The following is a 15294-nucleotide window of genomic DNA, read 5'->3' as shown; positions in this document are numbered from 1 at the left end:
CATGGTGAGATCTCAAGGAGACCAACTGAGGTGGGTGAGGGAATGCCCTGGTAGGAGGAAGGAAACCCTACAGGGTCCAAGAAGGCCATTGACAGTCTTGGAACCCATTCTTGTGTGGACCATTGGCCCTTAAGAGGTGACCATTGCTGAGTCTGCTGTGAGTTCCATGGCCCACGAGAGGCTGATGGAGGATATATGTCCTATCTAGTTTGAGACACATATGACCCAGTCTCTGACACTGAGAAAAATGACGACTCCAACTGCTCTGATAACAGGGCAACAGACCCTGTCAGTACCACAGAAAGACAGCCAGAGTCCAGAGATGGTGGAACCAGCCAGACCATCAGCAGCTTCTCTCTCAACCATACCATCTTCTGAGGTAGGGAAAGTGTAGATGGCATCGGTACTGCAAGAACAGAAGTAGGAGCCTTAGGTATGAGTATCGGCTGGAAACCTTCCTGCACCGCAGGGAACATCAGTACCAAGAGGTTAAGTAGCTCCTTAGAGGCTGCAAATATCTCTGGAGTTGTTGGTACCAGTAGTCACTCATATTTTTGAGACTCTTCCACAGGCACTTCAGGTGCCAGCCTCGATGGACCTGGCAGAGGTTTCTTCTTCTTAGACAACTCTATGAACTTGCTGAACAGGACACAGTCTTTTGAAGCCTTGTGCCACCTTTTTGGCACTGGTGACAGGGAACGCGCTGCCAGCTCAGGCAGTGCACTCTGGACAGAAGCCATGGTACCTGGAGCCCGCTCCGAACGTGGCTGCCTCTATCAGAAGACGTTTACGTCTGGCTGCTCTGTCCTTTTTGGAGTGGGGTTTAAACCCATTGCAAATGTGACACTTGTCACTTACACGGGATTTTCCCCAAGAATTTCAAGCAGGTGTGGTGTGAGCTGCTTACCAGCATTGGTCTACTACATGACCAACAAGTCTTAAACCCTGGAGAGTGAGTGAGCTTCGGTACTGGTCCTAGTACCGAAATTCAAATTTCGTGAGAATAAGGACCTAATTTAAACTGAAATATATCGTTAACTGTCTATAGTATACTAGCTAACTGACTACTAAATCTCAGAAAAACAGGTTCTTTACAAAGATATGAGGGAAGAACTTGCAGTAGTAAGACTGAAATCACTCCAACTGCAACTGGCATTGGTGGTAAGAAGGAATTGTTGGGGGGGGGGGGAGAGAGTGGGAAGGGTCAGGGCTGGCTCCACATTTTATATGTAAACACAGAACCATGCGGCAGCAGAGAGCTCTCAAGCCACCCCGGCAGGTACTACTGAAGGAAAGAAAAATCTCAAACAACTGTGGATTAGGTGCACACTCACCTACAGTAGAATGGGCACGTGCAATCACTCAAAGAACATAATTACCTTCTTCTGTGGCATAGAGGGGCAAGTCAACTGACTTGTTATATAGTAAATGTGTTGCACTTAAATATGCATTCCACCCACCAGTCATGTCTTTGAGGTTCTGTCTTTGTTCAGTTTGATTGGGTTTTTCGGATAGTTAATCACTGGAATATAGAATGTGTCTGTATGGGTATATCAGTCTTAATTACGTATATTCCTTGTAACTAAACTAATTAGTACATTGGTGGCTCCTCTCCTCCATTCTACTCCTCAGTTCTCCAACTAGCTGCACTGCTGCAGGTTTGAAAGTCCTTGCTGTGGCCTGGATTTAGCTTGTACCCAGACCCTGTACCAACTTTGGTGCCTCTTGCTGGTTTCCTGCTGGGCTGGAATGATGGCTGCTATATACTCAACATCTCCCTCCACACTTCCCCACAGTCTCCTGTTTCCCATTTGTCACCTCAATTCCTTTGCCTCCCTCTTTCCCTTGTCTCTTATCTATCACATTGTCTTTCTGCCACACGACACGCTCCTGGCATACTCTGCTCAGTCTGCCTACTGCTCCCCATGCTCCGCCTGCACCCTCTTCAAAAACTCAACATTGGTTTGAAGTATCAGAGGGGTAGCCGTGTTAGTCTGGATCTGTAAAAGCAGCAAAGAGTCCTGTGGCACCTTATAGACTAACAGACGTCTTGGACCATAAGCTTTTGTGGGTGAATACCCACTTCATCGAATGCATGCATTCACCCACGAAAGCTTATGCTCCAAGACGTCTGTTCGTCTATAAGGTGCCACAGGAAGGACTCTTTGCCAACATTGGTTTGGTAATATTTTGAGAAGTATTGTACACAGCGATGCAGCTCAGTTTATATAAACTTGCCTGTGAAACTGAGTGGCTCAATAAATAAAGTGCCATGAATGGCAAAGGAAACAAGGTATGTTTCAAACAATTCTTCTTCCTGTAATGTATCTGAAAACAACATAACCGCTTGAGAACTGGATGTTAAAATAACCAGGGCAATCACCATGTTTCAAAACCAGCCACTTTATGCTGAATGGATAAAACAATTACAGGCAAGAGAGGCACCAGTTTTCCCACAGCAAAATTTCTATTTACAAAAATAGTTTTTTCTCCCTAATCATTCTTCAGCACAAAAAAGCCTATATTCTTCCAACTGGAATATTTTACATTGTAACATTTTTAAAATAGCACTGACCTTCTCAATATCAAAGTGACAAGGAATGCATTACAATTCCATTTAGCAACAAAACATTTTATTCCTTTTATATATGGTCTTGCCCTGAAACTATACATACAGTAGGTGCTAATTGACATGGGTTCTCAGTTTTTCTTTTGTTGTTTTTTAAAAGTACTTGGCTGAAGAATATTTTCATAAAGCTTTTAGTTTAAAGGCAACCATTCACTGGCTGTTCATTTCTGCAATATCAGCAATTAGGAACAACTTTTTCAAGTGCATTCTAGCACGACAAATAAATTACATGTAGGTAATGGAGAAGATCTAATACATTGAAGGATATGTAAATTCTTAGAGAACATAAATAGATAGGCACACAAAGTCATTGTCCATAATGGACTTGTTATACACTATTTGTCTGCTAACTGCCCAATAATTCCAGATGCAATTTATTCATTTTGTCTTTCAGGAATATTATGACATCGTAGCTCAGTAGGGGCTCAATCCTACAAGGTATCAAACGCTCTGACCTGATACAGCTAAACACATTAATATTTCCCCACTGACTTCAAAGTTAAGCAAGTGCTTAAGTACTTTGCTGGTTCAGGCCAAAGTGCTTCGCACCTTCCGGGATCAAGCCCATTTATTTATCAAATGTGCCTCTTAACAAATCGAGAATAAGTTCAGTCTCAGGGCTAGATTGCACTCTTACTCATGCCGAGTAGTACTTTTCTCTGTGAATAGCCCCAGTGGCGTCAATACCTTAAATAAAATAAATAAATTGCTTAAATACCCGCATTACAGGCCCAAGCCAGCACCCACTGAAAAACTTCCATTGACTTCAACGTTGGATACTGCTGCAAAATCCACAATGGTATCTAGACATTAAATGCTGCATTTTTTGAATTTGCTTCCATTGTTCACTCCCATTATGAAATCCTTTTGGCTGAACCAGGGCCTAACTTTTTAATATATTTACATTCCATACTGCTTCTAATCTTGCAACATTAAGTTATTATTTAAAAGGGCATGAATTAATATCAGACATTTCTAATAATCTAAAAAGTGTTCATGTAGGACAGGATTATATCTTAATTTGCAAAATAAATATATGTATTTTTTCTCACTATCAATTTTCTACACATTCATTTACAAGTGAATTCACCATGCTAAAAAATCATTTTAGACAGCTGAAAGGTTTTAAAAAGCAGATTACAAAAACAGGAGTCTGGATGTTGGATTTTTAAACAGTTGTGATAATTCCAGAATTGGAATATCTAAACTATGATATTTTTGAACAAAAAGTCTCTATATCGCATATAGATTTTCATGACTTTTGTATATATATGCACAATACAACTGGTCAGAGGCAACACAACTATTAGAAACCATACTGAAGTTCATGCTCAGGGCTACATTGCTAACGTTACTGCACCACAAACAACATGCTTGTTTTAAGTTTTTCTCTTCTAACATATAATTCCCCCTTTTTTATATGTAGCTTAGTTTTTGGGTTATATGTGCTCTGAAATAGCCCTCAAATCTGGGGTTTAGAATAACAGTAGTCTGAAAATTTGCAATACAAAAGACTTTTTAAAAAGTAGAAGCATTAGTTACTACTGTATATCAGCTTATAATGCATGCAAGTCTTGGTATACCTTGCTTTTCACATGTACCATGTAACCTTCATGTACTGCTTTTGTCACCCATTAACCCCCACAAGAACCACCTCACACTACAAGTGAATTTCACCCAAGTGTTGAGGACTTACACGAGATGTTCTGTCCTGCACCACTTAGGCGCCGTATGTTAGAGACTCTGCAGAAATAGCATAGTTGTGCAAAAACTCTAGTCTGTGAGTAGATGTAACCAAGGGACTGTGTTGCAGCCCTGTGGCTTGTCCACAGATTGAAGATGTGAATTCTGTTCCCTGACCTAACTCCCACTGAGTTTCCTGCACCCTGGTTCCACTTATGAGTGGAAGTCCTTACTTTAGGCCCTCATCCTGTTCAATGGACTACTCAGGGGAGAATGGTTTCACATGTGACATCACAGAGTGCTTAAGTGCTCCCAGGGCTGGGGCACAAGATGGCAATTACAATTTGTACATTATAAGTTTAGAATTTTCATCATTAAAAAGGGAATATTATTACATGGTGTTCACTAAAAGCCCATTATACAGTTTATATTTTAATCAGCCATATTCAAAAGGAACAGAGGCTCTGTGATGGCCACATCTCTCTCTTCTACAGTGGTCTTTCTATTGTGAGTTGAAAGGTGATCAGCAGCTTGCAGGTTTGGGCCTTTATTTTGGCTAAATGGTAAGCAGTTTGATATTGCTGGATACTTAGCTCCACCTACTGGGCACCTACATATACTATTACTTTATAACTATAGGCAGCGGGACTAAAGTATTTTATTTATACTTGAGGCCTGATCCTGCAAGTTTTCTACACAGGCAGATGTAGAGGTCTGCTTAGAGCAACATGCAAAATCAGGGTGTACTTTTAAAACATTTTTGGCCCAAACAGCATGTTTTGGGGCAGTTTTCATTGTAAATAAACTAGGAAAAAGCTAGAAAGCATTCAATAATAAAAGCCATTAGATTTTGTAGATCTTTAAAATGAAGCACGAAAAAGAAAATATTTTCAGTTTCTCTTTAGACTGCTTTGGGTTGGCAGCAGAACCATTTAAATTTTGCTTTCCAAAATGGGTTGGGAGCTTTTGTCTGACATATCAGATAGAGAGATTGACCTGCACAGCCAGTAAGAACTCTTTGTAAAACCTCTAGTTCCCCCCCCCCCCTCATTTTATTTTGGCCCACATGAAACAGATTATTACAGTGATGGTTGGCTTGAAATCTATGTTCCAAGTTTGGATACCTCTAACTTTTCAAAGATTTTGACAGTTCAAAAATCTAACCTGATATGGATTAAAGTGAAAATCTGAAATAATTCCGTAAATTGCAGTTTATACACTACTGCACAAAACAGAGTATAAAAAGCCTAAGCTACACTTATTTTCACGGGAACAGTTTTTTTTTTTTTTTTTTTTTTAAATCTTTTTCAATCAAAGAGCATGGATAAAAATACATCTAGAAATGGTCAGGTTGTCTATCAAGCTGGGTCCCTGTTTTTCATTAGATTTTCCAACACCAAATCTTACTTCAGTGAAAGCTCAAGGTTTCATTAGCTATTCTTGTGAATCCAGAGGTCACAACCACTAGAAAATACTGGAAAGGCAAGATCTCCAAAAATAGCTATTCTGATCAGTTTTCTGAATTAAAAAACAACAACATTAAGGAGATCTGAGAGTCTTGTGAGGAAAATTATTAAATGTAATAGATGGATAGTGAAAAGTATCAGGCAAAAATTAAAATCTATTTAAACTTCAGTCAGGCTTGAAAGATGAACCCAAGAGTTTTAAGAGAACTAGCAGAGGAAATCTTGGAATTTCTCAAAATAATCTTAAGAAAAATATCACTAGAGTCAGAAGAGGTGATTTGATGACGGGACCCTCCCCCACCCCCAAGCTTTAGTGATGGCCACTAAATGGCAACTATTTGCCCATCAAAACAAGGGCACAGAGTGAAGAGGTTCAAAAGCGCAGAGGACATAGCATACATAGAACTAAATGGAGGTTCCAGCACAGGTATATATACCTGAATGTAATAGCTATATTTTCTACAGTCCATAAAAAAAACATTACATTGAGTGACTCCAGATCAGGTACTCCTTGGGCTCTTCCTGAATTACTCCTAGAGTAGAGGTCCTTCCTTCGCAGCATTGTCAAGAGCTTGAACCAACCACAGAAAAAAACTCCAGACACTTGGCTAATAGGGTGGAAGTTTGATTTCCATCGGTCAGAGAGAAGTGAAAGAAGGCATCTCAGATACTGTGGTGAGATAGATCTATACCTAGACTAGAAAATGTTCCAGAATATATATTCAGAAGTTCCACAATGTTTCAGTGAACCCCATTCACTGACTGCACCTTAAACTGAAGCTTGTCTGATGTGCTATGAAACAGAGCCCTGGAATAGGAGACCTGGAAATAATGAAGAATCTGAATAGAGCTTTAATTACCAGTGGAGGGGTGCTGAATACCACAGCCAGGGTGCCTGGTCTAAAGCACTCCTATTTAGAGATTCCCTGCCTGCTGTGGTATTTCCAAGAACTCAGACTGAAAAAAGAAAAAGGGAACAGAGGAGGGGGGCTAACAAGGAATTACAAAAAAAACCTAATGCCTGTGCTTTGGGCTTCCTGTACATTCACCTTAAGAAAGGCTTTTCCTCGGACTGAAAGTTCAGCTTCCCAGCCTGTCGTCTCAAGGAAATGTCTTGTTGTCAATTGTCTGATGGGAAGCAGGGATGACAGGGTGAATGTGTCCAGTGATGTATCACAGGACCAAAAAATAAATAAATAAATAAATAAAGAAAGAAAGAAAGATCGATCAGCAACTAGGAAGATGACCTGGTTTTCCCAAACTATTTAGCATCTTTGGGAGCTGTTGGGAGCCAGAAGGCCTAAAGAAGCGGGAGGGGAATGGAACAATGGGAGATAGCCGGGAAATGGAGAGCCCTGTCTCAGGAAGAAAGCCCATGGTACCTCACCCAATGACTGTAGACCAAGTGCTATGGTAACTCTCAGCCCTCCCTCATGTGCTAAAGCAGCTTCTCTCTTCTTCCTAGTAGCAGGGATTCAATAAGAGGGAAGAGCTCAGGTTGCACAACTTAAGACACCTGCTGATGAACAGGTGAATGAGGCAAACATGAGCGGAAGCACTAGGATGCGTAAGATATTACGGGTTTACTCCCCAAGGGTTGACCTTTAAAGGCCCAACTGAGGAACTGCACATGGACTGGGATAAAATTGGAATGATGGCTTCTGCTGCAGCTATGTAGGTCTATACTGTGGCCCATATTAACCAACATACCTGCTGTCGCCAGCCCCTGCTTGCAGAGAGGTGAAGAGCAACTGCCCTGGTGGTAGAAAGGGTAAGTGAGCCCTGTCACCATGGGAAACATCCCAGCCATGCAGGTTGAACACAGCCTCTATTTCACAACCACCACGTTTTGAAAGCAGAACACCTACCTGTAAGTCTGAAATGGGCAAAGGTAAAAAACGAATTGGTCTGAGTGGGACAGACTCCTCCTGAGAAGGGCAGGATTGAAAGTGTTTGGTCTACCCAAGTTTGTTTGGTCTACCCAAGTTAGATGAGAAGTTAGAGCAGCTCAGACTTAGGAAGACTTTGGCAGGAAATTTCTGCTAATGAACATAACATCTGTTCCAAGCAGAATATTCATGTGTATTATTATAGGGGGGGAAATTGGAAGAGATGTTTAAGACTATATAAAAAAAGAGGTTTATTAGAAAGAGCATGTGAAAAATCTAGTGGCCTTAGTGACTGCTAATTTGTAAGGTACATATGTTGCCCCATTTCCATTGTATCTGAGCGCCTCATTTTTTCAGGTTTCAGAGTAGCAGCCGTGTTAGTCTGTATCCGCAAAAAGAAGAGGAGGACTTGTGGCACCTTAGAGACTAACAAATTTATTTGAGCATAAGCTTCCGTGAGCTACAGCTCACTTCATCGGATGCATTCTTTCATGTATTATCCTCAAAATACCCCTATGGAGGCAAGGAACTACCACCAAGAGACTATGACTTGACCAAGATCATACAAAAGTCTCTGGCAGAGTAGGAAATTGAACCCAGATATAAAGTCCAGTGCTAGTGCCCTACCTCTGAAACATCCTTCCATCTAAAAAATAAAGTTAAAAGGGAAGGCTGGATGGAGCATGTTAAATTTGCAACAAGACATTCAGTACAGAACCACAGAATAAGTTTGATACCACTATATCAGACTACAAATTTAGCACATATCTGAAAATTAGCCGTTATAAAGAGTGCTCATTGACAGTTAAAGCTCCAGGCATGCGACCCATACCATTTAATACATTAATATATGATATAGTAAGGTGTATGATTATCAAGGTCCGAAGTTGTAGATTACTATCCCTTGAATTTTGTACAAACAAGAAGAGTGTGGATTGTGTTCAACAAGATCATGTTCATTCCTAAGAAGTGTAAAGTTACGCAGCTAGTGAGAAGAAAGGATCAAAAGGCTGTACATCTGGAAAAGTCACCTGTTTGACAGAAATCCAGAGGTGACAGGCGGCAAATGGACAAATCGTGCATTGCTGTTGCAAAATGAAAAAAGACGACAGTGGCATGTGTGTGTGTTTGCAGGGAGAACTCAGTGTAATACCAAAAGTAGTAATAGCCCTGTTGCAACTGGACGTGGTAGACTGCATGCAGAGGGTGCCACCATTTTGGGAGAAAAAGAAAATACAAGGAACTATATGGCAGAAAGACTGAAGGATAAAACATAAGGAACAAATTAGGGACCTATATTTTTATAGGTTAGAAAAGTAGACAGAAGGGCAAGTGACAAATATCTTCAAAGTAACCGGAAAAGTTAAAGAATATAATTATTCATGGGGTCAGAATTTGTTAGCACAAAAAAGCAATGGGATGAAGACAAGGACTGAAGAGTTTTGACTAGATATAAAAAAATGTCTACTGCTCCTCCATGCTATCCTGCCTATATACAAACTCAAAAGAGGAAGTGCTAGATCATCAAAATATGGTTTTGAAGCCATGGATATCGAGCTATCATGTCTTTTGTGGGGGAAGAGAGGAGCTTCAGGCCTTAAAAAGTGACAAGGGGAGTGTCTCCTAAACTTCATAGAGCCTCAGTCTGCTGGAGCATCTCCAGAGAGCCGCAGGGAAAGCATTCTATGGAAAATAGCTGCTTCCTGGGTCCCCCCACTACCAGCCAGTGGAGATAAGCATGGGGACATTAACAGCCGGGTAGTTAGACCAACAGAGGTGGTAGGGCTCCATTATTTTAGATACTTAGACACTGATTAGAGGGGACAAGTAAATGACGTAGGCCCCAATGCTGTAGTCATTGTTCAAGCAAGGGGAGTTTTGTGAGTAAAGAGATTGCAGGACTGGGTTTTTAAGTAAAACATCCCGCAAAATACAGGTGATTAGACTGGATGATGCGAAACATCCTTCTGGCTCCACTACCCATTCGCATGATATACAACATTCTGTATTTTATTTTCAGTGTTAATATGGGTCAGTGACTTGCATTTTTACAAACAATACATGAATTATACTAAATATAATTTGTGTGATCATTTAAAAATGATTATCAACAATTTTGGACCACTGGAGCTAATACAAGATTATAGTAAAAATGGGAGATGAAACATAAGCCCCAAACCCGAATATTTTGATACTCAGTTCTGCATGAATAAAGTAGGATTCTACTTATTACTTTATTATTTTGATTATTTGGGGCTCCTAGGTGCAACTGGAATACAAACAAATTATAGGTAGAGAGCTTCAACTTTAACAGAACTTGTTTTGCTAAGACATTCCTTCTAGCACAATGCAGAATATAGTTTAACTATGCAGGCAAGTACTGTAGCTGGGATTTTTTAAAGGACATGAGAAATTCATTGGTAGTTAGGCACCTTACTTCTTCAGGCTTCTTTGACAATGCCAGCCTAAAGAATTAGAACCCAAAATAGTTAAGTACTTCTTGATGGCTAGAAATAATAGCCTGCTTAAAAATAATTTTTGCCCTATGCATTTTTGGACTTGTCTTGACTATGAGTAAGGGCCATATTCTGTTAACACTTATGGTACTGTACACAGCCCATCTGTACCAATTTCATAAGAATGAACACACATTGGTAACCATTCTTATATGCATGTGATTTCTTGAATGGCAGAATATCATTTTCATTTTTCTGGAGTTTCGTGAGAGTGGGTGAGACTCTTATTAAAAAAAACAAAAAAAACCAGTCAATAAGCAAAACAGAGTGGAACTAGCCAGACACAGCAACTTCCATGTATTTGTTTCTAAAAAGTGAACCAACTTAAGGAGGTGTGCTAGTTAAAGCACACTGGTCCAATTAATCCTGTAGTCTTAGTTGTACTGTCTTATCAAGAGCCAAATTATTCCCTCTGATGTGTAAGTGGCTTCCATTGAATTCAATTGGAGAATTGCTTGTCTGTATTGGAGGCAGAATGTTGCTACACACAATAAATGTAAATAATGCCAATTGTAAGATACTGATACATCACAGAGTTTCTATGCAGAAGGAAATGTAAAAGACTAACATTGACATCAAAAACTCCTTTCTCCACACTTTTATTTTAGAATAAAAGAATTCTTACCCTGGGTTAAAAGGTGGCCCTTTAATGTATTTTGCATGCCTCGTAATGTTTTGTAATGACTAGGCTTGCTGGCTACATATATGAAACTATTGACACTATGAAAAATATTTTTAAAGAGATTAAACAATGTTGTAAAAGACTATCAAACTGGATTCTCCCACCCCCATAATTAATATTAAGTTTGGTTGGCAAGGATGTGAGCCTACCAAGTAAGCGGGGACAAAGTCCTTATCCTAACATAAGTATATTTTTGGATGCTTGAAGTTTAAGCGTTTTTACACCAAAATCTTTAACTATTGTTTCATGCATAAACAACACGACATTTATAAGTAGACAATCCAAATATTTTAATTTAAATATGTCCCATACTATACAATCTTATAAAATACCAGTTTGTCTTAACAGAACAGCTGTTATTTTCATACAGAAACAGAGTGATCCATACACCACATTGGTGCTAAGAGAACAGACATCGGCCAAGATACACAAACTGGGGGCGGACAGCAAGATGGGCAGTTACCGTCCAGTAATCCATGTTCACAAATACAGCTGAGAGTGGCAGAAACTGCAGCCAGCCCAAATCATTCATAGTTCTGAATCTGAATGACTACCTTCAACCTCCATCATGCAGAATGTCTCAATGTGTACCAACATTCAAAATCATGTCACTGTTTGTTTTACATTCTCTTTTCTATTGAAGATAACTGATGCATCTTGGCAGTCCCATAGAAGCAACAGTAACAGCACCCAGTGTTCAGGGTCTATGCTGGCAGCAGAAGAGGAGATGGAGGAGAATGCTACAGAAATTAGGCCAAAGGTTTTGTGCTGAATGAAGGGCAAATATAAAACATCTGCATCATATTTAGCAGCAGTGTCTTTGGCTACATGGGAAGCCTTAGAAAGCTATACTAGAGACATTTGCCTGCTTCGATGTTTCTCTAGTTTGGTCATTGTATCCTGCACTTAAAAGTAAAAAGAACAAAGAATGTCATGCATTGCAGTCTGATGTTTACACTTCAGTAACAGAAAAGTAGCTCATGTGCCCCTGAATTTATATACTGTATGAAATCAGCAGTAAAACACAGCCTGACCTAAAGCTATGCTGGGTGACATTCTACACCTGCTAACTTGGTATCAAACAGCATAACATACATAGGGAGAGCATCTCTCTCTGTCACAGATAGGAACCAAAACTCAGCATCAGTCTGTGTGCATGCATGCTTACTGTAAATCTAATCCATCAGAATAGGGCCCTACAACTCCAGACGATTACTGAGGTTTAACAGGTTTCTGTTCTCTTTGGTCACAATAACATTGTGTGTCTTGGTCAGCACAATGGTAGGCTTTTAGTGGTGTGGAGTCTATACTGTATTATCAGTTGGAATGATTGTACAAATTCATTGGTACATACAGTATTGTATTCTTTATAATATTTGTCTATTTCTACCCAAAAGTGTATTATGTTGGGCCTCCAAGTCAACATTAACTACAAATGGCACATCATAATGCATTTCATTTTAATGCGACAACAGCTACAATGCTGATCCCAAGCCTAGTCTTACTACTAATGAAGCTAATGGCAAAGTTCCCACTGACTTCAAAAAGAGGATCAGGGTCTTTATTTCTAAAAACATGTCTGAACCCCCAAAATACCTCTCCTTCTAAAAGAGAAACATGTCCTCCCGCAACAGTATATTTTGTCAATATATTAGTATATTTTAAAAAAGTATTAAAATATTTCAAAGTCAGAATCTCCATTTTAAAAGCAGATTCTTGGAAACACTTGAACTGGTACAGCATGTATTTGTTTGTTATGTAAACATGACAGAAAACTTGTCCATCATTCGTCACTGTGCTTAAAAGAGTACTCAAACCAAACAGAATGAAAGATTGTCTGTTCCCACAGCAAGCCATCACCTGAACTGATAAAGCATGCATTATTACTTGGTACTAAGCATTTCTAAATGCCAGCCTGTTTTGGAAACAAAGCCAAAAGAGAATACATATTGGACGGACATAGCCATTAGAAAAAATACAAGTGTTCAACTAGTATAACAATCCCACCACAAATTAATGGGGAAAAGGCACTCCATCCCGCTTAAACATACCACACATCTGTCATCTATTTCACATCATGTGTGTTGAATCACTGTTAAAATGTGTAACTGCACCAGCTACAATGTACAAGTCAATGTAAAAAGTAATACAGCTCAGGTTTTCTTCCTTTGCCATACTTCTCACTGAAAACTGTACACTGCTGTGAATATACAGTACTAGCTTTATTTACATGTTTAAGAATTTTGTTTTTCAAAAGGAGAAAATCAAAATAATTGAACCAGCATTACTTAAAAACGTATAACTTAAAGTTTAAATAACTTAAATCCACTTACTTGAACAATTTTCCTATTGCACAGTTTTTTCCATAACTTTGCTAGACAAAATCCCACATAAGCATTTAATAACAGATTAAAAATTTAAAAGCACAAATTATATTGCACCAAAATAAGGTGCTACGTAAATTGTATGTCCACTGGAAACTGGGTACCAATAAAACATACATACAGTAAGAGACCCAGGATGCTGAGAGATAAGCACTGAAGACAACTTCCCAGATTTCAAAAAGCGTGAAGTGAGAAACTATATAGAAAATAATGCAAAGTTATTTTTGAACATCAGTAAACAACATGCACAAAACAACCTAAGAAAAATGTTTACAATTCCCATATCTTTAAACCATCTCAGTATCACATGTACTTCACATATGTCTAGCCTATGAATTAGAGGCGTATCATGTGAGCTAGAACAAAGAAAGCTTTCCCCATCTGTTTTATAATGAAGCAGCCTAGGATTCCTTAAAAAGGAAGGTTTCTCAAAATGCCTTTTTCTGATCACCCTAACTCTGATCTGGAAGTTTATTTTCGGTTCCATACATATTAACCAATGTGCAGCATTAAAAACAATGAGGAAACTTCCAGTGTTTTTCTGAGTTAAATTACATTGGAATTTCTCCTACTATTGCTGCAGCCACTGCCACCAAACCTGTGACCTGACACTTCCATAGTAAGCATTTTTCTTGTATTCGTCTACTTGAAACCCTTGAAAGTTAGAACCACTTCAACTTAAATGAGTAGGAGTATACTCCGGCCTTCTTGTCTGAATAATTTTTGGTTTGGGTTTCTTCATGCCTTCCTCTTCCTCCTCCACTTCATTTTCCTGGTCACTCTCACATACGTGGACAACAACACTGGGAGTAGTGTCAGTTGCAGCATGGAGTTCATACTTTTCTCCTGAAAGTTAGAACATTAGCAAAACTGGTCAAAAAAGCTCCATTCTACACAGTAAGCACAGAACAAACAGTCTAAATTTAAAAACAACAACAACAACGAGTCCTTGTGGCATCTTAGAGACTAACAAATTTGTTTGGGCATAAGCTTTCATGGGCTAAAACCCACTTCATCAGATGCCTGGAGTGAAAAATACAGAAAGCAGTATAAATATTACAGCACATGAAAAGATGGGAGTTGCCTTACCAAGTGGGGGATCAGTGCTGATGAAGCTAAATCAATTAAGGTGGAAGTGGCCTATTTGCAACAGTTGACACGAAGGGGTGAATATCAAAAGGAGGAAAATTACTTTTGTAGTGCTAATGAGGCGAATGCAATCAGGGTAGACATTGCCCATTTCTAACAATTGACAAGAAGGTGTGAGTATCATTGTCCTACTGTTCTTACAGTGAGGAAGTATTTCCTGAGATTTAATCAAAAATCTTCTATGCTGCAGTTTGAACCCCCTGCCCTCTGTGCAGGACCGGCTATAGGCACCAGCAAAGCAAGCATGTGCTTGGGAAGGCAAAATTCCAGGGATGCTTGGGCAGTTGCACTCTCGGAGCTTGGGGAGGCAAATTTTTTGCTTGGGGTGGCAAAAAACCTAGAGCGGGCCCTGCCTCTGTGGCAAGAGAGACATCTTTTCTCCATCTTTTTTATGGCAGCCTTTCAAGTATTTGAACACTGCAGTCATGTCCTTACTTCATCTATGCTGTTACAAACTAAACATACCCAGTTCCTTCAGCCTTTGCTCATATGGCTTGCATTCCATCCCTTTGATCATCTTTGTCGCTTACCTTTGGATCCTTTCCAGTTTCTCTATATCCTTTCTATACAGCAGTGACCAAAACTGGACACACAACTCCAGCTGAAGACTAACCAGCACCAAGTAGAGGGTACTATCACCTCCTGTGACTTGCATACTATACCTTGGTTATTGCAACCCAAAATTGCATTTGCTTTTTTTGCAACATCGCATTGTTGACTCGTGTTACGGTTGTGATCCACCACAATTACCAGATGTTCTCAGCAGTGCTGCTGCCAAGCCAGTTATCCCCCATTCTGTATTTGTGCATATGTTTTTTCTTCCCGACGTATAGCACCTTACATTTACCTTTGTTGAATTTCATTTTGTTGTCCATAGCCCAGTTCTCCAATTTATC

At 39.6% G+C, this 15294-nt stretch overlaps 1 protein-coding gene across 3 annotated transcripts in view; it reads right to left on the bottom strand.

Moving 5' to 3' along the window:
* Positions 1–11154: 11154 nt before the first annotated feature.
* RCAN1 (regulator of calcineurin 1) overlaps positions 11155–15294 on the bottom strand; it is a 73662-nt gene continuing 69522 nt past the window's right edge. For all 3 annotated transcript variants that reach the window (XM_074970272.1, XM_074970290.1, XM_074970281.1), the window contains one exon: positions 11155–14095. In XM_074970272.1, coding sequence (XP_074826373.1) covers positions 13923–14095 — 173 coding nt within the window. In that variant the 3' untranslated portion in view covers positions 11155–13922. The remainder of the gene's footprint in view (positions 14096–15294) is intronic.

Source organism: Natator depressus, chromosome 1 (assembly GCF_965152275.1).
Source record: "Natator depressus isolate rNatDep1 chromosome 1, rNatDep2.hap1, whole genome shotgun sequence".
NCBI classification, from domain to species: domain Eukaryota; kingdom Metazoa; phylum Chordata; order Testudines; family Cheloniidae; genus Natator; species Natator depressus.
Note: the sequence above shows the minus strand (reverse complement) of the source record. Positions and strands in the feature narration are given on the sequence as shown.